General features: G+C 47.4%; 1 protein-coding gene across 5 annotated transcripts in view; it reads left to right on the top strand.

The window, feature by feature from the left end:
* The window catches only part of PDE4B (phosphodiesterase 4B), a 173526-nt gene that overhangs the window by 129107 nt on the left and 17255 nt on the right, over positions 1 to 27164 (top strand). For 3 of the 5 annotated variants that reach the window (XM_027891113.1, XM_027891114.1, XM_027891115.1), the window contains one exon: positions 15551 to 15663. In XM_027891113.1, coding sequence (XP_027746914.1) covers positions 15551 to 15663 — 113 coding nt within the window. Of the gene's footprint in view, positions 1 to 15550; positions 15664 to 17916; positions 18109 to 20137; positions 20165 to 27164 lie in introns of those variants that run through there. The other 2 variants (XM_027891117.1, XM_027891118.1) reach the window with 2 other exon arrangements.

The following is a 27164-nucleotide window of genomic DNA, read 5'->3' as shown; positions in this document are numbered from 1 at the left end:
GAATCCATGTGTCTTGGGGTGCTACCACAGAGCTCTCTGGTCACTGGATTCACACGTGAAGCATTCTGCATTTTCAAAATAGGATCATGAATTAAGAAACATCTTTTTTAATTGCCTGTGCTCTGAGATAATTCAAGCTCTTTCTGCTGGTTCTGCTCTCTGATCCACAGTGAGCAACACTGACTTCCCACAGTGTCCTGCGGTGCAATCGCAGATCAGTCGATAGGGCTTACTCACAGTATCACTGCTCAACCAAATATGTCAAAACAGGCCATTTTTTGCAACATGCTGCATTCTTGAGTGACTCTGCTCAGTGCAAGTATCTCTGGGTTTCAGCTGTGGGATGACAGTCCCAGTCATTTCTTTGAGAGGCAAAATGAGGGCAGAAAGTTCAAATGAGGTAAATCGGTGAGGCTGACATTTCCCCCTTGGGTACGTAAAATATCTATTGTAGGAAAACAGATTAAAATTCCAAACTAAATCAGTTTTTTTAAGCTTCCATCCTAAAGGATAATGCTTTCAAGTAATTACATTTAGCTATGAAAAAAACACCATTTAATTATATTTTATAATTAATATAATTTAAATGGCTGGCATGGTGGCTCAAAACATAAGGGATGACTCTATGTCCTGTCTCTCCATGTCTGCAGACACAAAGGGTGATATGTGTCTTAAAGAATTCCTATGGATTATGGTTGGGATGCTTTCAGGAACCACATTCTTAACTTTCATTTTGAAGAACGTCAGGAAATTAAATTGAGAGGAAATGTAGGGCAATTTTGTGTTAAGTTGTGACCTTTTAACCTTCCCAGGAGCCAAGGAAGCTGACTTAAACAGGTCTAACATTTTACCAGTGTCCTGTTCTACATGGCTGTGGTGACATGGGTGGCCTTGTTCTGACCCTTGTTTAACATTTCTGAATAATTTTCCTCATGAAGAGCTAAGGATTGTTAATAAACTTTGTCTTTACATCTAATGCCAGTGGCCAAGTGGAGCTTTTCAAGTAGATCGGCATCATGCTTTGAACTTCCAGGATTCATCCCTGTGGTTCCTTTTCCATTTCCTACTCCAGTATTTGTTTCACCACAAGGGACTTTCACTCTTGACAGGCTATTTAGGCCATAAGTTTTATTATCTCCAAGTTAACCCAGTTCAAAACCTGATTTAATGGCTCCAGATAGGCATGTGGATGAAAGTAACACCTGGATTCTGGGGCAGATCCAAGTACAGACCTTCTTGCTTGTGGTTTGCAAAGCTCTCGTGAAGCAGTGACACAGAGCACCGTTAGTGCTTTGCACCTTTCACGCTTTGGGGTTGTTTTTTCCTCTTCTTGAATTGAAATCGTTGCTGTGGTCTGTCTGGGGAGTTCCTCTTGTGTCACAGGCCTGTTGTGAAAGTCAGCTCAGGGTTTCGGAAGGAGGAGTTTTCGGTGCAAGCAGCAGAGCTGCAGTCAAGTGGTTCTGCACACAGAGAGCTGGGCACAGGCACTGCGTGGCTCTGGGGGATGACGAGGGCAGAGCCCCTGCTCCGGCATCGCAGCCTGGCACCAGCAGCGCTGCGCAGGAGTGAGTCCTTGGACGGGCTGTGGATGAGCCAGCTCCAGAACCGGAAGCTGTCTAGCCACAACAGCACAGGATGGTGCCCCACGTAATTAAGCCTGTTGAAAGGCAGAGCTAATTAGTTTAGGTGGAGTGCCTTGTTAGCACAAGGATGTTGCTTCCAGGATTCAAGTTGGTTTCCCTGCACGTGGAAGCTCCCCAGCCCTCTCAGAGCCAGGCCACATGTACGAAGGGAGATAATGCCCGGCGTGGCACAGGTAAATCCTAGGTGGATAGCTGGGTCATTTCATAATCATATCCTGGTTTTTCAGTATCTTTCTTGCACTCGTGCATTCACATGTGCTCGGGAAGAGAACACTTCTACTAGCACAATAAAATGTTCTTGCTGTGACCTAGCCTGGCCTTGTTTAGCTAGAGAAACAAAAATACAGTCCAGGCACCCTGTGATTTGCAGGAAGTTGGGATTGGGATTTACAATCCTTAGGCTCAGCTCTTGCTTCCTTCTGCAGCCTGTCCAAGTCAATGGGCATCGTCATCCCAGCTCTCTAGGCTGTTTTCACTGCACTTTGAGGACCATGCTGAGTAAAGGTGTGATGGGGATTCGATTAATTTAAAAATTCACCATGACCTGATTGTGATCTGTCTTCAGAAATGTGTTCAAAGCGTCTGTTTATTTCCTCACAAAGCACCATCTGACAAATAATTTTCAGTGTTCTCCTTGCAGATCTCTCATTTGCATGCTCTGTCCATCTGCTACACTCTTTGTCAGACCCTTTGTGGGAGAGGAAGTCTCTTGCATTGTATTTTTCTTTGTGTCTTGTGATTAGGGCAAGAATCCTTCTGGACAGCAAGGAATCAAGCCTGGTCAGTAAAACAATAATGTGCCAAACCTTATGTTTGCTCCCTGATATAATGTTGGAACTGAGGAATCTTTCCTGTTCATTCCACAGGCCAAGATTAGATTCTGCCCTTCTTGTCATTTCTGTTTCTCCCTCTCTGTGGACCGAGGAATTCCTACTATGCAGGCAAATCCCGTTCCCAGATTCCCCCGTGATATCGCTGCTAAGTGACATCTGACAGGATGCTTCCTGCATTTTGTTACTTCCATTTGGCACCATAAAAGCACTGTCACTTACCCTTCTGATTTGTGGCAGCTCCGCTGCATTGTTCCCTGCACGTGGCTGCCGTGGCTGCCGTGGGGGGAAGGACACTGGGAAACACTGGGAAACGGGGACTGCCTTGTGGTAAAACTCTCCATCCCACCCTACAGGAGATGGTATCTCCAATCTAAATCCTTCCTCAGAACTTCTCCAGTTTTCCTACTCGTTAGCATTTCAGATTAAACCTTTAGGCTTATCTCCAGATCAGAAATTACCCCTCTGGGAAGCTTCGTAAGCTTCTATCAGCCACCTTAAGGTCTTCTTAGTGTTTACACCTCATTTTTGCTCCTCATTGTCATGCAAAAGGTGCAGTGTTAACTTTGCTTTGGGAATCTGCATCTTTCATCTCTGTACTGTAGAGTCTTCAAAGCTGATGTAGAATGTAATCAGACACATGAAAACTCACAAAATAGATGTAAGAGTGCTTTTTTAGTTTTTATTAGCTGACTTTTACTAGCTAGTCCTTTCCAAGTGTTTTTGATGCTCTGTCTCAGTTGAAGAGAGATATTAATATTATTTATTCTGTGGGAACAAATTTTTATGCTGAAACATCTTCTGTGCTCCACTGCAATGCCCACTGAAGCTCTCGTCCGAGCAACATTTGGGAAATCCAGCTCTTTGCAAGGCAATACTTGAGTAGCATCATCTCCCTGTTTTCTTTGCTCTTTGTTAGTCTGTTTTTGAGGTGTCTTTGGGGGTAGTGCTTAGCTGGGGTTATCACAGGTGGGATATCTGGCTGTTGGTTGCCTCTGCCATGTCATCCTCCTCTCCTTGAAGGAGTATCCCATGTCTCCATCCTCTCATAGAAGGAGCTGTGCTGTTGGCACTCCTGGTGCCAGGGAACACTGACCGCTGCCCTTGGAGGCCTGACTGTGCTGGGAAGTGCTGCTTGTGGGCAGCCGCAGCCATTCCCACAAAGCCTGGCAAAACCGAGCGCCTTGTCCAGCTCTGCGATAATCAACCACAATCACCCTGCCCTGCACTAATTGCTGAGCGATTGCCTGGTTCCTGCTAACAGTCAGTGGGCTGCTCAGTGAGTTGCCAGCCTGTAGCAGTCCTTGGTGACCTGATTCTCATGACCTGGGTGGTGATCCACCCCAACCAGTGCTGGTGGGTACAATCAGGACTTCTGCAGGTTTGTCCAGTTCTGCCTTAACTGGCTTCATCAGGGCTTGGCTCTGGCTCCAGGCTGACCTCTTGGTATGAGCTTCCTTGAAATGCTTCATTTTTGCTTCAAAACAGTGGCTGGGCCCCCATGACTGATCTGCTGCCGCTCACCTTGGGGTACATTACAGGAACTGGGATCAAAGCAAACTGGGAGGGGACAGACTGGCCAACACCAGGGCTCTGCACAAACTCCTCTGTTTGCTGCTGAGGGCTTCTATTACTGCTTGGTCTCAAGACTCTGTCATTGTCATAAGATTAATTTCACCCCACTTCAGCCACCTAAAAATTATAGACCAATCTTAAGTGATGGCTGCTTTTTGAAGAAAACAAATTGTGAGCTTGGGAGCAAACTATCCTGTTGTGCAGGAAGATCAGGAATTTCAGCAGAAGCCAACTTGTTGAAGTGAGGAGCTTCTTAGCGAGTCAAAGTGCAAAAAAGAGCAGGCAAAGAGTGAGAAGGACTGGGAGCAAGGGAGGCATGGGAAAGTGGCTGATGGAGCTGTAACTAGTGAGGAGACTCCAACATGAGTATGAAGTAGGGAAAGAAAGTTCAGAAAAAGTGTTGATCTATGAATGAAACAGCCTTGTGACAACTCATACATGAAAGGCCGAAATACTCAGTGTCTTTTTTGTCTCAGTCTTCACAGAGTCCTCGCCCAGGCCCTGATGACCCTCCAGCCTGCTTGGGAGGGCGAGGGATGGAGGGCAATGAGGGAGCAAAGGGTTAGGGGCAGCCTAGAGGAGGTGGATGTGTTCAAGTCTATGGCACCAGACAAGATTCAGGCTGGAAAAGCTGGGTCATGTGACTGTAAGGTCAATGTGTGTCATTCAGGAAAATTGTGGTGCTTGGGAAGATCTGTGTCAACAGGAAAAAGGTCCATCTTTGAGAAAGGTGAAGGGAATCTGGGGAACTAGTCAGACTCTTCTCATCACTGGAGAGGTCACTGAGGGTGTCCACTGCAGTCTGTTTCCAAACACACATAGAACAAGAAAGTCAATCAGGAATGGTAGATGCAGATTTTCCAACAGCAAATTGTGCTTGAAAGCTCCAACTTCCTCCTCCAAGGCCTGTGAGGATGGCCTGGCTGTGGGACATGGAGGGCTATGGGTGGGTGTACCTGTTGCAGTGAGCATTTTGGCACCATTTCTCTCAGCATTCCCACATGACAGTGAAGTGGCATTGTCAGACAGATGGGCTGTTGACAGGGCTGGATATTGCTGGACCACCAGGTTCCAAGGATGGTGATGAAGGTTGCATGTCCAGTTGGTGGCTGATGACAGAGAGAGTGCCCTACAGCTACTTGAGAACTGCTGGTGCTGATGATTAGCTGGGGATCATCCTGCAGCGGGTGGGAGAGCAGGTGACCTCCGGAGGTCCCTTCCAGTCAGTTCCTGTGACTGGGGTAGAGAGGTGCCTTCTGCAGTTAGTGGAGAGTGACAGGCAGCTCCAGGGGGGTGATTCAGCCCATCACAGCAGTGTGCTGAGAATAGACCAGGATCACCCCTTGGAGGTCCCAGCCACTTTCCACTGACTGTGCGGGGAGCTTAGGTGATTAACGTTGAGATGGCCAAAGATAGCTGCATTGGGCCCCCCCACCGAAGTGACATTTCTCTGGGCTGCAATTGAGGGTGCTCAGGTTACACCGCAGCTGGCTTGGGGCTGGTTGGTGTTGACTCAGAAACATCACTGCTACTATGGCAGTGGGGTGACTCGCAGACGTCTGCTGCTCTTCACGTCGCAGCCGAGTCACGCTGCAGGCATTCCTCCCGTCACCGGCAGCCTCTGCCTCGGCGGACACACGAGCTGTGCCTTCTTCCTTCTTGGGACGGAGTGAAGTCCTTTGGTTTTGTGTCATTCCCTGCAGACAGGAGGTTTTCTTTTCTCCCTTTCATCCTGCTTCCCACAGTCCCCGTGCCTTCACTTGGTAAGGCATCTCTGCTTTCTCCCCAGAGTCTTCCAGTTTGAACCTGTATTTGTCCTTGGTGTTCTTGGCGAGCGCTGGTTTAATCACTGCCTTGACGTCTTCAGCAGTTTTGGAGCTGTTTTACTTGGGACTGAGTTTTCCCAGCAGCCTTTCTGGGCAGCTGAAATGGTGTGTCCCAGAAAGGACCTGTCTTTAATTAGGGAACTTAGAATGCCAGGCTCCTCAGCGGTGCAACACAAGAGTTTACTTCTCCTGCTCCTTGTTTTGAAAATAAAAGCCCCCATGAAAAATGAAAAATGTCACCCAAATCTTGGCTGTATTTTTGCCAGAGGCTGTAGCACCTGTCAAACACTCTCATCACCAATTTCAGTCTCACGGATTCCTGGCAGCACCATCTCACTCATTTCCTGGCATTTTTCGCAATTAGCAGTAGAAAGCTTTCACTTCATTTTTTTTGTCTCTATCTTTCTCTGCCATCTCTGAATGCAGCTTGAATACAGGCTTCATTGTTTCTGCTGCTTTTGAGCCCCTGTTAGGATTTTGTCCGTGTTCCCCCACAGCTGGATCTTCTCCAGTGCCACCTCCTCAGTGTACCCTTACCACTGGCTTTGCCAATTAATCCTGTCAGCTCCCTCCACAGGGATTTCATTCGCAGGCCTTTCTGACCAAATTTCATGTATCAGCATTGGGTAACAAGAAAACCCTACATTTCTAAAGTATTTTTTTGTTTCGAGTGTTACTTTGAGCCAGCTCCCTGTTCATTTGCATGCAGTGCCCGTGCCCATTCTGGCTGCAGCCGGTCCATCTCCTGCTGCGCTCTGGCTCCCGCCGGTCCTGCTCCACAGCTCTCCCTGTGCCCACTGTGCTGGGCACCCAACAAGAACCCTTTGCTCTTACTCCCACCTCCCCTGCAGGCCAGATGAAGGCTGCAGGTGTGAGAAATGTGAGAGGGGGCAGCTAGAGTTACTGGTCGGACCAGAGTCCCAAAAATACGATGGGGCAAGGGGAGAAGGGCAGGCTTGTCCATTTGTTCGGGAATTGCTCAAGAACAGACTGGCTCCACCTGTTCCGCGGGTGCTGGGGCTTTGTGCCTTTCTTAGCACATCTGCACTTATCTTTGCAAAAGATATAATTAGTTTCATTGCACACAATGAAGTGGTGGGGAGGAGGGGAAGTGCATCTAAATGCTCTGGTGTTCCCATGATTTTAGATTACTCCTAATTCCAGCCCCGCGGTCCAGCGGACTGGGAGTGCGCAAGTGTCCGTAGACCTACAAGAGGGAACATGTTCGGGCTCTGACAGTGTTGCTGGCATGTGTGGCATTGGGTGGTTCTGCTGGATACATCTTGCTTTCAAATAACACCTTCTTTTAGGTGCATGTGTAGCTTTTGTGCTTGAAAAAGAAATTGGAAATCTGTTCTGTAGACTCCCTGAATACTGGAAGATGCACAGGAGATCTATAAAAGAAACCTGTAATTACAGGATACAGGGTTTTTTCGGTGCTTGCAGTTTGTAAGCTGGTACTATCAGACTTAAACTATTTCATTACAGATCTTAAATGAATCCTGGCAGTTGTGCTCTGTGCCTTTGATTTTGTTTCCTGTGTGTTTTCAAACCCGTCTATAGAACAATTTTCTCAGATCTCTTTGCTGGATCTGTCAGAACAATGGTTTAACTCAAGGAAATAGCTCTCTGCTCACGGGTAGTCATGAATGCACTAACAGGATACATAAAACAAATAAATCATTTGGTGTCAGTTATTCCCTTGGCATTGTCAAGGATAAATATGTAAACATGTCCACACGATCTGTAAGCAACCACAGATCCATTAGGGAAGGCAAAGGGTAAATGGCTGACAGCCTGCACAAGGCCCTATTCTATCAAGTTTTGGCATGTCCTGTGTTGATAAACCTGTTTTACTGAACACGCTCCTGGGTTTTGGAGTGATGCTACACACTGGCTGATAATTATTGCAGGGCAATATTGGTTATAATGAATCTTACTTACTGAGGTTAAAATAGCCATTTTCTGTTGTTGAAAGGCAGGGAGCACCTTTGGCCATCTGGATCTGTGGTCCTTTTATCTAAGTCAGGACCATATGGGTGCCTTGTTAAATCATGCAGACCACCATTCCTTCTTCTCCTTCTCTTCCTTCTCATCCCTTTCCTTCTCTTCCTTCTTCTCCTTGTCCTCCTTCTCCTCCTTCTTCATCTCCATCTCTTTTCCTTCTTTCTTCTTCCTTTTTCTCTCCTTTAACCTTCACCAGGATTTAAGTTCAAGCAAGTCTCAGCTGAAGCACAGGTGGGTTCAGCTGATGGATCAGCTGGGATGTGAGGCTCCCACTGAGAGGGTTTCTGCCACCCTCCTTAGACACAAGCTCTAGTCAGGAGTAGTCAAAGAGTAAGAAACATAAATGAAGCCTTCAGTGACATAAAAATATCTATCCACTCACCAAATACTAATCTGCCATTCCCATGATTAACTAGAGGATCTGCCTTCTCAATCTTTTTTGTCATCTCTAATAATGACAACAATTATGATAATCTAGAATAAATATAGTGTCATTAGAAATGGGTTGTCCTCAGGTCCTCTGATAAATGCTAATTCTGAGCTTAGTCCTCTATAGTCCTTAATGCTGAGTCTTCTGGCTTCACCTGAGAATTAGGTACATTTTAAAATTGCATTCGATGTATTTTCCAGTTGGGAGCCTGGGAGCTTATTGCCAGACATTTCCTAAAGCATAGTTTTCAGTGCCTGCAAGTGGCTTCATGCATCAGGATAAACATTTACATGTTCCCATACAAGGACATGAGGACTCCAAAAGCCCCAGCTCACCTAAGAGTGGTGGTGAAGCTCAGTCACCAAATCTGCTCATTATTAGGTCACTCACTAGTGGTCTAATTCCCTGTCACTAGTGAGGGGTAGGAATCATTTTCTCCTGTAATACTTATATTTTCATGTTTTGTTTCTTATGAGTGTTAATCTGCTTCAGATTTTGTTGCATCTTATGAGTTTGATCAACATTGGGGGAACATTTCAGTGCCTGCCTACTGCCACTTTGTACACACTGGATTTGGGAACAGATCCAAAATCAAAGCCTTTCCAAGGCAAAAATGAGCATCTGCTCACATTAATTTTCCTTTTGAATGAACAGATTCAGTCCTGAGTCTGAATTGTTGTTGGGGTAAGGTTACAATGGAGGGATAATGTATTTTATTAAATCAGTTGGAATCACTGGAAAATGCCTTTGATGAGCTCAGTGGCCAACCCTGGAGTCTCAGCTGAATTCCTGCTCTGAAGGCAGGCTGGATGTTTGGAGTGGGAAGGACAGCCCCAAATGCTGAAGAACTTTATAATTATAAGTAATCACAATTTATTGCAACCAGGATGCAATAAAAATAAATAACTCAGAAAATGCCTTACTGGCACTGTAAACAAGTGGCTGCGCATGTGGAATAGGATGGATAAAGCTTGAAACACTGCTGGAAGCTGCAGTGCCTTGCTTTTAGTCTTCCTTGTAAAAGTTTCTCTTGGAATTTTTCATCAGCCCTTTTTGACAGAGACTGTCAGAGGTTTTTTTAAGTCTTAAACTCCACATGCCTAAGGTTTACAAGGAAAGTTGTGATCCATTAGAAGTAACTGTTCCTTTTCCTTGCAGAATTAGAAGTTAAGTCTTTTGCCAGTACAGTCAGTCCATAATTTGATCTGTAAGAGTCGAGGAGAGCTGAGTTTGTAAAGATATTGGCAAATATTTGTATTCAACATTTCTCATCCACTGAATTGGACAATGTGTTCCCAATATTGAATCCTCTTGGGAATAGTAACCTCCTAGATCATGGAAAGCTTACATTTGTCACCTGCAGTATTCTGTTGAGCAAAGAGAATTGCAATTCCTCTCTGATTTTTTTAACTTACCTGTTTGGGATGTGGTATTTTGACAACTCTTAAAACTTTTAAAACTTTTTAGCCATTACACTTTCTGCCAGAAGCAAGACATGCCATGTCTTCAAGTCTTTACTTAAAGGGACTGGGATGGCAAGAGACAATCATGAGGGAATCAGGAGAGAGAGAAAAAAAAACCCAACACTTTAAATTTGGGCATTTGGATCTAGTTTCAAAATGTTTCCTAACTTGGGTCATCTTCTGTGTCAGTTGAGGGCAAAGCCATCATTCCCTCCCACAGCTTTGGGGCTGGAGTCTCTGCCCCACCATCCCACCGTGCTGCCATATGGGGCTTGTGGCATTTGGTCACCGGATGGGAACAGTGGGTTTGCGGGATAAGAAAGGAACCAGGCTGCAGCTGCAGATAACATTGCCCTCATGCTCAGAAATATCCTGGCCAGCTCTGAGCTGGGAGAAGGATGGCACAGACCAGGTTGGTGGGAGAGTGTCGGGCAAGAGTTTGTCATATTAACCCCTCTTCCCATCTGCAACACTTCATGGACCTCCTGATGAAGTGTGTGTTTGGCCTTGTACTGAACTACTCCCAGAAAAGAGGATGATCTCCAAAGCCTTTTACTTTCCAAATATTCAAGAAGAAAAAAGCCTCAAGTTCATATTCATTAACAGCTCTCACTCTTTCAATTTTTTCTGAGCACTGGTGAGGCCACACCTCAAATCCTGGGGTCAGTGTTGGGCCCCTCACAACAAGAAAGACACTGGGAGGCTGGAGCATATCCAGAGAAGGGAGCAGAGCTGGGGAGGGGGCTGGAGCACCAGGAGTGGCTGAGGGAGCTGGGAGGGCTCAGTATGGAGAAAAGGAGACTCAGAAGGGACCTTCTTGCTCTCTACAACTCCCTGACAGGAGGGTGGAGCCAGCTGGATGTTCCCTGGTGAAGCCAGGGAACAAGGGACAGGATGAGAGGAAATGGCCTCAAACTGTGCCAGGGGAGGTTCAGGTTGGGCATGAGGAGGAATTTCTTCATGGAAAGAGTTGTCCAGCCCTGGCACAGCTGCCTGGGGAGGTGGTTGAGTCCCCATCCTTGGAGGGATTTAAAACCTGTGTGGATGTGGCACTTGGGGACATGAGTTAGTGGTGGCCTTGGCAGTGCTGAGGGAAGGGTTGGACTTGATGGTCTTAAAGGCTTTTCCAACCTAAATGATTGTGAGAGAAAAACAAGAGAACAGACAAGTCAGTAAATGGGAAAAAGCTTCTAAAAACAGTCTGCTAAGTCACTTCTCTAGTGAGAGATACTGTGTCTTCCATCACCCTACAGAGCTGAAAAATAAATAGATGGGGTAAAATACCAAAAATGTAGTTATTGCAAAATAACGGCACATAACTGAGTTGCATTTCAGTACATCAGAGCGTTCTGAGTGCCAGTGGAGAACATGAAGTGGTGTGCTGCTTCTGAAGGATCAGCCTGTCTGTCCTCAGAGGGACTGGCAGCAAGTCAGGTCTTGTGATGAAATGTCACCTCAGTTCCTGCTAGATTGCCACCATGATCAAAAGGCCTGCACAAACACCATTTAAAAACTGAAACTATCTCCTTTCGTTACTTAGTTCCCTGTTCTGTCTGAGAAATGATTTTATGGTAAGGCCCTAGAAAAAAATGACAAAACAACGGTTATAACTTTAGGGGTTAGGGCTTGGTTATGCAACACCCAAATATAAACTGAAACGTGATACACTTGAAGAGGCGTCGTGTAGGATTCCAGGAGACCATATCCAGAAATTGCAGGACTGTTTCCGTAAGTGACCATGTGCCTCAGCTGTACCAGGAAGGTTATCAAAGTCTGCGAGTGGAGAAGGTTTAGGAGTGTTTCTGGCAGAGGCCCTTGCACTGCTGATGTCAGTGTGATGCTCACGTTGGATTCAGGGAAAGAACATGTCATGTAGCATCTAAACTTCTGTTTACTGTTTATGTGAATCACTGTAGCAACACAGATGCCACTTGATGAGAGAATCCCAGGGCACTTCATCTTTGTCCTCTGCTCTGGAGCCAGGCTGGGAGAGCTGGGAGTGTTCAGCCTGAAGAAGAGAAGGATCCAGAGAGAACTTGGAGCCCCTTCCAGCGCCTAAAGGGGCCCCAAGAGAGCTAGAGAAGGACTTTGGACAAGGGCCTGGAGGGACAGGACAAGGGGGAATGGCTTCCCACTGCCAGAGGGCAGAGTTAGATGGGATATTGGGAAGGAATTCTTGGTAAGATTGGACAAGGCTTGGAGCAACCTGGACTAGTGGAAGATGTCCCTGCCCATGGCAGGGGGTTGGAACAAGATGAGCTTTAAAGTGCCTTCCAATCCAAACCATTCTATGATATCCGTAAATATTAAATATTAAGAAAGCTAGAAAATGTTCGTTATTCCCTTTTAAGATCATTTCCACACAAAATTGTTTACATTTGTAGAAGAGCAACTTCTAACTGGCTTTATACCTGCCTGTTACATTTGGATAGGTGTGTATCTTACAGCGTTTCCCAGGGACCTGGAGTATGCATTTTAATTTTATGTCCTGTTTTGAAAAAAGCATCTACCGCTTAGCCTTATGCGTGGAATCCGAGCATGTGCTTTCACAGCTTATTTCTAAACAGCCACAACAAGCTAACGAGCAGAGAGTTAGTGGAGCTGCACCAGCCAGGGAGGGCTGGCTTGATAAGACTTGGGTTTCCGGTTTGATTGTCTCAAACTGCGTCACTTGGTGGCTTTGGGGGACAGTTATAGAGTTTCTAAGAAGGGGTGAACTTGGGCTCTCTTCCTGCTGTCGAGGAGGATAGTGTCTCTTCTTCTGCCTGACTGTCTAATTTCTTGAAATGGGTGGCAATGTGGTATCTGTGACATACTTACTGACCAAGCAACTGAAGCCAAAATCAGCAGCAGGTTCAGAAATGACTGACTGATGACCACGAAGGGCAGGGAGGGAGGAGAAGCTGGAAGGCACTTGCACATCTTCAGAGTCTCATTTCACCAGTCTCATTTGCTTATGAAAATGAGTGAAAATAAATAAATATTTGGATAAGTTGAAACCAAGACACGTAAGAAAGGCTACCCAGGGATGCAGGTGGTGCATCTCTCCTGGGTCCCAAGACCCGGAGGGAGCTGTGGGCAGGCTGGCCAGCATCAGAAAAAAACCCAACAAGTTCTGAAATAAAATGTTCACGGTGTGTTTGTATGGAAATCCACTTCTAGACTGGAACAGCAGAAGAACTCACCCTTTTTTCCCCTTAAAATGATATTTTGGAAGAACTGTTTACTTTCACTTTAGTGTGACTTTGCTATTGAAACGAGATATTTTAAGTGGAAGTTTTCATCTGCATTTAAATCGTTAATCTAATGGCCTCTAAATGTTTTTGATGAAAAGGCCCAGGCAAGTGATAATGCTCATGTTTTACATGACTAAACCAGGCTGCAGCCTCAAGGGACCCCCACTGTTTACAGGAGCCTCACTGGAACGAGGCAGAAAGGCAGAAACCAAAGGAAGGAGAGTCCTTCTGCTAAAGTGTCCTGATACACTCTGCTAAAGATTCTGAAAAACATTACAAATGCATACAATATTCACTGTATATTTGTCTCATCTTCTGAAAAGCAAAAAGAAATATAAAGTATTTAGAGCCAAACCCTCTTGCTCTATACCTAAGCCTTGAAGTTTCCTAATTCACATTGATCTCCTTAGGGTGTAATAGCTTTCCTTGGTTTGTTTGTGTTTTTTCTTTTATTACATAAAACTCATATTACAAAGTAAGGGAATCTCCTGAACCATTTGTCAGCTCTGGGGAACACAAATCCTTCAATATCAAGTGTAAATTTCTATTTTTGGTCTTGCTTTGTCCTGATGGTTCTTTTAGAGGTGAAGATTTGAAGCAAAGTGACAAGGGCAGTGGGTCCTGCAACCCCATGCCTAGGCAAGGCTGGAAATCCTGCAAAAGACTAATATTAGGGTCTTGTGCCACAGTCTCTGTGAACCTGTTCCTTCTCCTCCTCAGGAATGTACAAATGCTGTGGTTCTTCTTCCTGAGGAGTCTCAGAGCAAGGGAATGCAGGAATTTAATGCAGTGTGGTTCAGTATTTAAACATATGGTCTATAGTTTGTCTGAGGAGATGGTTTTCTTTCCTATTCCCAAACTTACAGTCTAGCCTGTTTAGTTTTATTGATCTAAACATTTTCTGTAACAAGGAATTTGAGTCCTTCCAGGTAAACTAATTTACATGATAAAGTAGCTGATAGAAAATATGCCTGTTAAAAAGAAAAACAAACCGAGTTCTGTGTGTTTTGGCCACTTCTACCTGCTTTTTAATACATGCAGCACAGAAGTATGCAGGAATGAGAATGACTTGCCATGTTTGGAGCTCTGTGAGCACAGAAAAAACACCATTAACTTTTAATGCCAAAAAGATTTGGATTTACCAAATCTTTAAAACATGTCTGTGCCAAGTTTATTGCTGAATTACCCTTTGGCAGCATTTATTTTCAATATTTAATGTACAGTCTCTATCCAGTGATGTCCATTGCTTTATGGTCAGTGATGGAGGGGATGTGTCCTTAGGAAGATACCAGCACAAAGTGTGGTTCCCTTCCCCGAGGACACAAGGGTTTGGTAGGGAAGGCAGAGGTGCTCATGTCTGTGTGTGCTATAGAGCAGATCCTTCACTGAGTGTGTATCTTAACAATCCTGACCTCTGATGTCACTGTTACCTGCTCAGCCAGTGCCATTAGAAATGCTGAATCCATTAACTTTGACAGATTTATGGGGTAAGCATATGTCACCAGCATTATGAGAAGCAGTTACATTCATGGGGAGATTTTATGATTCACTGTATCCGCTTATGTAAACCTTAACTTTTACGCCAAGAGCCGCTCGGGAGCATGTTGTCCTGCTGGCAGGGTCAGGGAGCACAGCTCGGTGGGAGCGGGGAACAGGAGCAGGGTCGGGGTGCGGGGCCTGCGGGGGAGCACAGCAGAGAGTGGGACCAGTGGGGTGTGGGGCTGATGGGCAGAGCTGGGAGGGAGCAAAGCCAGCAGAGCTGGGGAACCAGTGCTGACAGGGAGCAGGGCCAGGCAGGGTTGGGAAGCTGGAGAGATTGGGAAATGGGCCTAGTTGGGGTTGGGGAGCAGGGCTGGTGGGGAGCAGAACCAGGCAGGGCTGGGGAGCAGGACTGTTGAGGTGCAGGGCTGTTGGGAAGTAAGACTGTTATTGGAGAGCAGGGCTGTTGGAGAGCAGGGCACTTCAGGAGCAGGACTGTTGGGCAGCAGGGCTGTTGGAGAGTAGGGCAGTTCAGGAGCAGGACTGTTGGGCAGCAGGGCTGTTGTTGGGCAGCAGGGCTGTTTTTGGGCAGCAGGACTGTTGGGGAGCAGTGCTGTCGTTGAGGCTCAGGGCTGTTGGGGTGCAGGCTCTGGCAGCTGCGGGGCCCGGCCGGGCTGGGAGCGGGGCTGGCTCGGAACCATCATCCCGGGCGCGGGTAGCGCGGAGCGGCGGGGGCGGCCCCAGCCCCGCAGCAGCCGGGGCGGGGGCGCCGGGACTGACGCTCCCCGAGCCCTGCCCGGCCCTGCCCGGGGGGCGCGCCGTTCCCCCCATGCCGCGGGGGCAGGGCCAGGGCAGGCAGGGGCGGGGGCCGGGGCCGGGGCCGGGCCGGTGCCAGCGGCGGGCGGGGACTCGGTGCCGGCGGCCGGGGCAGCGCAGCGGCGGCCGCGTGATGAGGGAGCGGAGCGGCACCTCCGGCGGCGCTGGCGGCGGCTCGGGCGGCCCCGCCATGGACAGGCGGCCGCAGCGCCAACCCGAGTACATGTCCGTGTGCCTCTTCGCAGAGGAGCCCTACCAGAAGCTGGCCATGGAGACGCTGGAGGAGCTCGACTGGTGCCTGGATCAGCTGGAGACCATCCAGACCTACCGCTCCGTCAGCGAGATGGCATCCAACAAGGTGAGCTCACATGCGGGACGGGGATGCGGAGTGGGGATGCGGAACTGGGATGCGGAGCGGGGCAGCGATGCGGGATGGGCATGCAGGACGAGGATGCGGAGCGGTGAGGGGCACGGCAGACTGATGCCAGACCAGTCCGCGCGCCTGTCCAGGACAGCAACTCCAAGTTAGTGTCGGGAAAGGGGGTGCACGGAGGCACGACCAAGAAAAACTAGCGGCGCGCAGCGTGGAGAGAGCGATCCGGAACGTTGTGGGGAGAGCGATGCGGAGTGGCGTGGGGAGGGCAATGCGGGATGGTGTGGAGAAAGTAGAGTGATCCCTGTCGCCGACTCATTTCTGAGAATTAAAGAGGTTTCAGTTATCGCTGGTCCCTTGGAGCCGACATGACCAGAAACACTGTGCAAACGCATTTACCAACTCCAAAAGTCAATTAACTTCATTGTTTTGGCTTTCGGTAGCGTTTTAATTTGTTTTTTAATGCTCTGGGCTGGCTCGGCATCACTTGGCAGCACATGTTGAGGGTGCGAAGGCAAGGATGGTGCACAGGGAATGATCTCCGAGGGCAGCAGTTCTTTCGGAGTTTCTAATGTGAGCGAAAGGGGAGTCGTGAGGGTTTGGACGAGGAGTCAAGTGCCTAAGTGTGTTTAAAGTCAGGAGTAGAGCAGAGTCCCGGGAGTATCCTGAGAAGCAGCAGAAAGGGAGAAAAACGAAACGCAAGGTCTGAGCGCCTGTGTGCAACTTCTGGGAGCTGGCGTTCCAGCCCCGCTCCCCGCTGGATCCGGGCTCCCCCGCATCAGCCCAGCTTCGCTCCCGCATCTCCCCGAGTCTGCCCGTCCCTCCCGGGGCGGCCTCTGCGGGCGGGCTGCTCTCCCTGCCTCGGGGCCCGGCCGCCTCCCCGCCGCTGCCCGGGGCTGCCAGCAGAGCCGGCACACCCCCGAGACGGGCTGGCAGCTCCCAGCCCTGTGCCTGCCTCTTCCAAGGATCCAAGACAGCTGTTCCAGCCCCGCGTTATCCGCTGGAGCGGTGACGGTCCCACATTCCCAGCCCGAACCTGCTCTGGCTGCGGGATGCAGGATGAGGGCTATGCCAGCCGCATCCATGTCTTTGCCCAGCTGCCGTGGTTTTAAACCCGGTTCTGCACAAACCTCATGTTATTATTATTTTTTTTCTTAATTGGAAATTACTGAAATCAGAAATGCTGAATCATAAACTGAGTTTTTAGAAGAAAGTTGAGCAAATAAATCCCATGTTGTTTCACCTTCCTCCTCTGGTAGGGATTACCACGACGTGCAGGGTCAAAGGAAGCAGTAAAAGTTTTATAGGTCGAGCTTTCAAGAAAGGAATATTATTTTTTTGTTTGAATTTGTGTTGAAGGAAGGCTGGATGAAAGTTGAGAAGGGTTTAGGCTGCACCTCTAATATGGACACTGATGGCCTTCGGTTTGAGGTTACTTATTTTTGCTGAGTGACAAATCTGGACTCGTGAAGGTGAAAGACTTTTAACTAAATTGCTTATGTAGCAATTAAAAGTTGTGGTCTCTCTGTGTGCAGATGGCTTACAGCTGGGTCGAGCTAAAGGTTCCTGAAACTTTGTTCTTTCATAACCCATTTCGGAAACGTTTGCGCTTTTTGGTCAACTTCCAGTTTCACAGTTTTCATCTGTGAAAGAGAAGCATAAAATGGCCTCACACTTCACTTCCCTTTCCTCAGCAGCAGTAAATATTGACACAATTCATGGTATGGTTTGGGTTGGAAGGGACCGTAAAGATCATCTCATTTCAACCCCGCATAATTTGGGGGGCTTGTGGTTTTCAGGGTTTGGTGGCAAACTCTGCAGTCTGACATTCTGACAGTGCAAGGTTATAAACCTGCATCTTCATGAGGAGGCTGCAACCGTCCTTCATCGGGCAGGTCTTTCCATGCGCCAAGTGTCCTGTTCACTGCCAGCTTCACTCAAAGGCATTTCAGTTTGTCACTGGTAAATAGCAAAACAGTCAGATGTTTTGAAAACAGGATGCTTGGGCTCCACATTATTAAAGAAAAACGGAAGGAGAAACAGTATAGATAGGAAGAAAGCAAATAGCCTCGGCATGCTCCCAAGTGCAGGAGCAGTATAAACAGTGACCTATCTTCCTGACCTCCGCTCTCGCCAGTTCCTGGCCCCGCGCCACCCAAGCCAAACTACGTCATTTGAGACTGATAGTAGGCATGGCACAGCTGTTGCAAGTGTGACTCGAATTTCCTGTCTCCTTCCTGACAGACGTAGTTTAGAAAATCCAGAGTTGCAACAACAGCAGAGAGAGAGGGAGGATCTCGGCATACGTGTTCGCAGGGTGATTCTCAGAAGCCCTGCAGCAGAAAGGAATCGGTGGCTGGGGGGAAGCGCCATGCAGGACGGCATCCTGGCTTTGAGCTGATGGGTTTCGGAAAGCAGCGGTTAAAACATGTGCGTATACTTTTTTAAGCTGTGAGTTAATGACAGGAGGAGCAAGGAAATGAGCAGCCAATCTTCCAGCGAGCTAACGAGCGGATTGCGCTGACATCAGTGCGAGCAGAGGGAGCACTGCCGCTTGCACAGCGGGACCTGCAGTCCCACGAGCTGGGATCCGACAGAAAGCTGGCAAAGAGGGAACTCTGTGCCCCGGAGTGCTGTCAGTGTTCCTGAGTCCTGACGCATTACCCAAGCAGTGCTTAATCTGCAAACCAGCCCAAGCCCTCGTGGCTCCAGCTGCAGGACTGACCGTGCACAGTGCCCCTATCTTTCTAAAGTAGAGAAAAAAGAATTACCTGCAAAATTACCTGGTTGCAACTGACACGAAGGGAATTTATTTTCCTAACGTTATACTGATCTTTTGCTGTGAGCTGATATGGCCCTGCAGCTTTGCAATGAAACAAAATTACCTATAAGAAGCTCTGCAGGCGCTCAGTGCTGCCTGAGGAAACAGACCACACTTATTTATGTTATTGTAACATATATATTATTTTATTCCTGCATTTATCACCCTGTCCAGCTCCCAGCTCAGGCAACTGCTGTGTCTCAGACGGATTTGTGACTCAAGATCTTGATGATGAGGAAGGAGGCCACCCTGTAACGTTGTGTTTGGCATTGGGCAGCTGTCCTCAGCCTCGCTTGTCCTGCAGACAGAAGTGCAGGATCCACTCAGCTAATATAGCATTTTGGATCTGGGGGAAGACACGCTCAGTGCATCCCCTGATTTATAAGAAGGAACAAGTATCTTTTCCAGATAAAGTGCTGGTCTTGCCAAGTCCAAGTTTTTATGGAGTCAAAATGTGATAAAATTGAGGGATGGAGTAAACGTATTGTTTCTCAGGAGCTACCTCCCTGTCCATGCAGGATACACCCAAATGGTGCTAAGCAGCACCTTTCCATCTCCTTGAGTTAGATCAGTCTCATTTAGAGCTTTCTGCAGTACATCAAGTCCAGATAATGTCAGTTGTGGCCTGTGGGAATATTCAAGGTTTAAGTGGACAGAGGTGGTGTAATGAGAGTTCCTGCTGTGTGCTCTCTGATTTTGAAAACCCATTTCTCTTCCCAGGCTGTTTGCTGGGAGACCCTTCCCTGCCTGCACTGTCCGTGCAGCTACACCGACTGCAGAGTAAATTCTTAAATTCTCTTATTTCGTCTTTAAAGACATCTCTGTTACTCCCAAGTGCTGGATAGCAGAATTCTAATCTTGCCACCGAGGGCCGTGTCCAGCCAGCAGCTCGGGGCAGAGGCACGACGGGGCTCCACGCTTGTATCTTGGTAGCTCGTGAGCCAGAAGCCACTAAGATAAACAGAACTGATTTCGTTTTGCTTGTGTTTCAAAGGGCATTTCGGTCAAAAAAGAGGAGCAAGGCCGCACCTCGCTTTCAGGAGAGAGTGGCTAAATAAACATCTGGACACTAATGTAAACTGCTGAGGTCCGCGGTGGAGGTCGAGGGCGGCGCGGGGCCAAGTGCCAGCGGTGTATGTGCCGGGCTGCACAACGTCCCCGCTCGTCCTCCCTGCTGCCAGTCTGTCAGCCCCCAATATCGTCCCCTTCCTACGTGATGTTTCCCTTAAGTGGTGCCGAGCTGTTTAGTCTTTCGCTTGCTTTTCGCTGTAACTTCCTTTGTTTAATAAGCTTTAAAATAGCCGAGCGCCGCACAAAGAGAGGTCTGTTCGCTGGTGCAGCAGCCGGCGAAACAAAGAGACTTCCACGTCTCCTGTTTTTACAAGCCGGGATGAATCACTGAGCTCCGCACGCGGTTCCCCGGCCGCACGCCGGTATTCCCCCCGCCCGGGGACACTCGCGGTTCGGAAGCGGGGGCTGGAAAGCTGGGAGAGCTGTGCTCCCGGAGCAACCCCTGGCACTGCTCCCCGCGGTCCCGCAGAGCCGGTCCCCGCAGAGCCCCGCGCATGTCGTGCCGGTTTGACGTCGGCGCTCCGTTAACTCTTTCGTTCACGTCCAGCTGCGGGCGGCGGAGCGGGACACCACACCAGCGGGATGCTCCAGGAGGTAGGAGCTCATAAGGGCTGAGGATGGGAATGTCATCTCCATCTTTGTGCTGTTTGATGGGGGTTCATTCGTGGTGAGGATGTCCTTGTCCTGGAGGACAGGGCACTGCGTTTCTTCAGTGATGCGGGAGCCGGGGTTTGTCACAGAGACACTCAGGAGTGATGAACAGGAGGTTCCAGAGAAGCCTGCTGGGTGAGGAGGGAACTGGCTCTGACCCAGACTGTGAAAACCCTCAAAGCTCTTCATGGATGCTCATGATTTAAAGAGCTTGGTCCGAGTCAGCTCCTCTGTATGAGTTCTCATCATCATGATATATGGAGTTCTAGGGTAGCTGTCTCTGTATCTATCATATTCTTCCTTCTTTGCTCTTTGGCCTCTGAAATGTATCATTATGATTGTACCACTTAGCTTATAGGTGCATAAAAATCAGGAGTTGGACTCGATGATCCTGATGGGTCCCTTCCAACTGAGCATATTCTATGATTCTGTAAAATATGCCATAAAGGTGGGGTGGAGATAGTTGGGGCCATATATATTTAACAATCTAATATTTTGCTCTTGCCAACCCTCTGGGCTATCAGTGCCCAGGTATCTTAGTTAAACCGATTCAAATATTTTAAAAATGAAATACTGGAAATCTGCAGCGCTGGCTGTGGGAAGTGTGGGTACAGGATTAGTAGTCAGTGCCACTGTTTGAGATACCTTCCTAGAGCAAAGGGACTCTGAGTGGTAGATGCTTTCTCATCTTCTGGGACTGATGTGGTAAACATATGGGAAAAACCCATCTGAGGGAGATCCCACGGCCTTGTACCATATGTGCTGCTGATGCAGAGATGAAGACTTTGGGGGTAGAAATTTGGTTCAAATCCCTCTTCTCAGGAGCCTTTGTGGAGAGCTGTCATCCAATCTTTGGGACACAATGGTGCCCAGGACCTTCTGGCATGTCCTTTAAACAGTCCTGCTTTTACTAGGATGTGATAGGTTTTAAGAGTTCTGCATTCTCAGACTTTTACGTTATAACATATTAGGGTGGGGCTTAAATAAATAGTAGCTCAAAGGCAGGTTCTAAATGAATCATGATCTGAGGGCAGGACTAGAGAGTGACTAACTGTTCAGAGCAGGGACTTCTCTGCAGTTAAGTGAGGATACTGGAGACGTGTGACATCCCAGAGGAGAAGCATCACTTAAAATGAAGGTGAGCTATGAAGAGTTTCATAGCAGGGTTTAATACTTGGAGCAGTCCTACTTCTCATCCTGATTTTGTGGACCAGGCCAGTTTTCATAATCTGACTCCAACTCCTAATTTTTCACCCAGTTACAGAGCAACTGCATCCAGTGGGGCAGCTGGTGATCCAAATACTTGTACTAAGTGAAACCTAATTGAAAGATGGTGTGTTATCAAAGGCAGGACATGTTGTGGAGACGTATTGGGTTGAAGACGCACCATCAGAGCTCTTTAGAGGGAGAGATTCTTCCGATTAAAGCCTTTGCTCAGTGTTTAAAGCTAACAAACCAGAAGTGCCTCGCCTTGCTGCTGGTTTAGCACAACTAAATGATGTGCTGGTTTAGCACACAAAAATGATTCTGCAGAGCATTTGCCTATCTCTATGTGAGAAGTATTTTTCATTTAAATGTATTTACATTAATTAGTGCCTTCTGTATGGTTTTGATGCTTGGATTAGGCTCATTTTCATTTTGGCAGGACCAACTACCACATCTGGGGGGGGACAGTGTTGCAGAGCTATCCTGACTTCTTGCCAGAACTTAAACTGACTTCTTCCCAGGACTCACTCTTTTGTCCCGTGTTTTCTGAAGCAAACAGACTTCGTCAATTAAAAGTTTCCAGAGTTTTTTTTATCACGGGCATCTTCGAAAAGTCATCTCAGGGCACAAAGTTATTTGAATTTTCCAGAGCCTGTTCTCCTACTCAGGTAAAACCCCAGCTGGATTTGCCTAAATGATGGCTGCAGAGCTTGATTCAAATTTAAATTAAATTTAAATTGCTGCTTCATACGATTAACAAAATCCTGTGTTTAATTGCATTGCTCTCTTGTTAAATGACAAATACTCTTCCCTCTCAGTTGTTTGTTGTTTGTTTGGTTTGGTTTGGGTTTTTTTTCTGAAGATTGAGACTATAATCCAGGTCATTTAATCCAAATGTCCGACATCTCCTGGTTCCACGGAGGAGCAGGGATGGCTCTGCCTGCTCCCTGCGAGTGGCTGGGTGGTTTGTGGGCTCTATTTACGCAGTCGTTTGGCTTCCTCTGGCACTCAAGGCCTCAGCAGTGTGGTTTGCATGGGTGTGACTGACACAAGATTTTGGTCTGAGATCTGCAGCCTCCTGCAGCACTATCTGCTCTCCAGGCCACAGATGTTGTCAGCTGCATCAGGTCTTTCTTTAATCAACTTTATGTCAACAAACAAGCTGCTGTAGGTTTTAATTTTGCTGGTGCTTCCTTGCCTTCAGCACAGGCTGGTTCTCATCACCTCTCCTGATTCTCCTTTTGCAGCTAACAGGTCAAACATTTTTCCACCTGGTAAAATTCTAAAAATGATTTTGCGGGACGAGTGTTTTTGCTTGTTTCTGCTTTTTTTGTCACCTCTTATTTGAGTGAAGAATAAAGGCAGTGCTGGGATGAGAAACTGGTATGAACACTCAGCCCACTGCAGAGCTGTGAGCTTCTGAGTGGTTCTTGCCCTGTGTAGTTTGGTATTAATGGGGAGGAAATCCACAGAAAATTCAGTAAGATGAGATATAGACTCCAGATATTAATTAAGTCTGTATTAATTGGCTAGAAAAGAGCTAGTCTTCATGTAGGTAGAGCATTTTGGATGATGCAGAAATCAACACAAGCTTCTTCCAAAGAAACCCAAAGCTTCAGTTCAAGCTTCAGGCTGGACCAAACCTCACTGACATGGTTTTTCCACCCAAGGAGACACACAGTGTGTGCTTTGTCACATCACACTGGGAGAAATAAGTGTTGGATGGGGCTTGAAGCAAGCTGGTCTAGTGGAAGGTGTCCCTACCCATGGCAGGGGGCTGGAATGAGGCGTTCTTCGAGGTCCCCTGCCAATCCAAACCATTCTGGGATTCTGTGAAATCTTAAACTCTCCCAGTCCTGGTATTTCATATCAATCCAAATGTAAATCTAACCCAGGGTCTGTTGGATCCCAAATGTAAACGTAAGCCAAGGTCTGTTGGATCCCAGGTGCATCCATGGTGTTGGATACACCGAGGCTGGCATTCCTGAGCCGGAGCTGCTGCGGGACTGCCCGCCGGAGGAGGCGGCAAGCAGATTTGACCCTGCAGGCATTTCTCCGTGTGCCAACACAAACCCAGGCAGGCACACCTTATAAACACATGACACATTCATTTTCAGGAAAGCAAAGGGGGTGGTTTCTCCATGACCTTACCCATTCCCCCGCAGCGGGTGGAGGGGTTTTTTCTCTGCCTTACCCGTTCCCAGCAAGTGAGTAACATGCCCCGAGCCTGCTTTGAAATGAAGAAATTCAGTATGGTTTCGGAGCAGCGCTAATCCACAGTGCTTTCCTTGGGCAGGATCCTATAGGGAGTTTTTCCTTTCCGGCATTCGAATGCAATTTGCATATTTCAAGTCTCATTTGGCTGGAAATGAGCTGGAAAGGCACACTCCGCTTCAGGTTCCAATTCATCACTTTTTTAAGCCCCGTGTTGCGTAAATCCGTCCCACCCAAGGGAGGTTCTGCTGCTCTCAGAAATGCTAAACTTCACGGGTAAAATCTGAATATTGTTCTGTCTACATCAGATATATGTTATTGCTTTCATGAGCAGCCACATGCTGATTTATGGCAACATGCTATTTATTTATCAACATTTACATTGTGGATTTTTAAATTATTCTAATAACATCAGGCCAACAAGTTGGTCATGATGTTGCTCCTTTAAAGTCTTCCTTTGAACATTTATATAAATCAACTCTGCTTTGATGTGAAATTGGAGATTTCATAACCATGTGTTTACTTTTTGGTTTAAAAAATAAGCTGAAGGGAAAACAAAAAAACCCCAAAAAACAAATAGTACTTTGTATCTCATTAAAAATAGTTTCTAGCACATTAAGCATGATATTGTTTTAGGAAACAAGAACTAGAAAGAGTTGCAAAAACATTTGATTTTTTTTAATGACTGATAGTTGACTGCAACCATTCCACTTTTCTTCAGGCACTGAAATACAGCTGAAAACTTTTTCTTTTAGTGCTGATTAGGGTGAAACGGGCTCGTTTTTTTTATTTAAGCATTTAAATACACCTTCCTGTCACCCTCCATGTGAGTGCCTAGAAAGGAAAATCAATAGGAATTGTGAAGTAACAAGGACTGCTGCAAATTTGTTTGACACAGTCCTTTCTGTAAGTGATGTAAGAGCAGGAAAACACAGATAAGCAGGGTTACTGCTCCTACAAATTAAAGAATTTTAACTCTTGACTTGCAAACTTGCCAAGAAACAACAAAAGAAGTGCTCCATACTTCCAAAATCCGGGAGTTTGGTCTGCTTAAGGGTTTGGTCTCTGTGCAATACAGGAATGAGTTCTGTCAGGACAAGAGGGCTGAGTATAACAAGCTTCAAGCTTCTCAAGCACAGGGATGATATTAATCTCATTTTTTTAGAAATCTGCAGGAGAGTGTCCCATCCGTCCCCTCTGAGCACCCAGAGGTCCAGACAGAAGCATTACACACAGGCTGTCTGACCTGGTTGCCGTACACATGGATGAGTAATTTCCCTCCTGTGTGTAAATAATTTCCGACGGGACTCTCGTTCCCGCTCTGTCACACAGGCAGGTGAGCGTCAGCTCTTTCCAGCTCCCAGAGCTGGGCATCCAAGTATTCCCAGGAGAAGAGCTGTTAAATGGAGTTGCACCAAGGTTTAATTGTGCCTCTGGACCTGCAGTAATTTACCCAGGTAATTAAGTGAGGAGGATTCAGCCCAGCTGCCTCTGGGTGGAATCAAAGGCGAAAGTAACCCTTGTACCACAAATCTTTTTGTTCTGGGGATTTCTAGGAGCGGTGGAGGAGCGAGGGATGTAACGTTTGCGTCAGAAGGGTGGGTCACCAGGAAGAGAGTTTATAAACACTTTAACACACTGGAGATCTGCACTGAGATTCCTCCATCAAAGTGTGGGGTGGGACCCCTCTCTCCATAGGTACTCCAGGACAGAGCCCCACAGCATCTGAGCAGCTCTTTTATCTTGGAATTGCCCTCAGCTCCTGCAAATGACTAAAACTTTTTTAAGCAGCCTCTTTGCATAAGGACTCTTGGCCTCAGGGAACCCCAGCTGGTATAAATTGACTTCAAAGGATTTACATCAGCAGCAGATACATCCTCCTGTCTTTATTATGCCTGTGATACACCAGGAACACCTCTGCTGCTGTACTCCAAAGGGGAATAGGAACAGGAATAACAGCAGGATTTATCACTGGAGCCAGTGCGGGACTGAAAAGGCGAAGAACTGTGTGTCCTTCTTCATGGCTTTCCCTAAGAGAGAAATAGAGTTGTTCCTTCCGTAAAGAGCCAGAAGGGTGGGAATTTCCATACTGAAGCACCAGGGACATTTCCCCATTCCCATCTGAGTCATACCAAAGAATCATGGAATGGTTTGAGTTGGAAAGGACCTTAAGGCCCATCCCGTTCCACCCCCTGCCATGGGCAGGGACACCTTCCACTATCCCTGGTTGCTCCAAGCCCTGTCCAACCTGGCCTTGGACACTTCTAGGGATGGGGCAGCCACAGCTTCTCTGGGCAACCTGTGCCAGGGCCTCACCAGCCACACAGTCAACAATTCCTTCCTAATGTCCCATCTAACTCTGCCCTCTGGCAGTGGGAAGCCATTCATCCCTGTCCTGTCCCTCCAGGCCCTTGTTCAGAGTCCCTCTCCACATCTCTTGGAGCCCCTTTAGGCACTGGAAGGCCACAGCAAGGTCACCCTATATCACACAGTGGCCCCAGAGCCCTCCCAATGCAGTTGGGCTCCTACATCTGGCAAATTCTATCTTAAATTAGGCCAAAGTTTCTTCTTCTGCCCCACACTGCAGTGAAGGAATAAAAGCAAATATTGCAACTTCTGGTGGAGAAAATCCCTAAGCAGCGAGGGTTTGGTGTGGGCAGGCAGGAGGGGAACTGTGAGTGAACTTTCCCAACGGTAATCAAGGAAATTACCGCCCGCACGCACGACTGGAAAGCTGGAAAGAAACTGTGATTCCTTCAACCAGAGGATGCATGGGATAGGGTCACTGCTGGTAATCAAAGAATGATTCAATTCTGGTAGACTTAATTTGGTGCAGATGACTTCTGCAGTTACTTCAGAGCATGCAAAACAGGAAAGCTCCACGCAATGCCGTGGCTGTTTCTCACACAACCCTCCAGATGGTTCCAGAGTGTGGTGACTCGCTGGGGAAGGTCAGCTGTACTGCCATATGCCTTTGGAAATGGAAAATTGCAGTTGGGCTTCATCTTATTTCCATTATCTGCACTCTTCTCATCAGCTGATTGTGTTAATTGCGTGGTCCTGTGGTCGGAGTTTGGTGTAGAGGGAAGGGAGCACTGAGCTCTTTTCCTGATTTTAATTCTTTTTAAGGGAAATACCCTTGAGTCATTCCCTCCTGTGTCCATCCTTGTGCATGCATGTGCCTCAGTTCCCATCTGTGCAGCGAGGCTATCAGTGCTAAATTCCTTTGGAAAAGGCACTGAGATGATTATTAATAATGAAAATCACAGCACAGGTCCACGTGCTCCTGATGGATTAATTACCGTAATTGCCCATGTTGATGATGGGCATGACCGTAATTATGAGGGGAGAGAAGGAGCTCTCTGAAGCCCCATCCCTGTGTTTGCCTGGCATGGAGCAGTTGGCATTTTCTCATCACTACCTGCAATCTGTTTGTTTTACCCTTTGCTGTCGCATCGATTTAAGGACCTGATCGTTACAGAGGTTTGCTCATGACATCAGCCATTGATCCCTGCAGAGGCAG

The sequence above is a fragment of the Empidonax traillii genome, unplaced genomic scaffold (assembly GCF_003031625.1).
Source record: "Empidonax traillii isolate 1590-97213 ecotype Southwest subspecies unplaced genomic scaffold, ASM303162v1 scaffold309:size1915965, whole genome shotgun sequence".
NCBI classification, from domain to species: Eukaryota; Metazoa; Chordata; class Aves; order Passeriformes; family Tyrannidae; genus Empidonax; species Empidonax traillii.
Note: the sequence above shows the minus strand (reverse complement) of the source record. Positions and strands in the feature narration are given on the sequence as shown.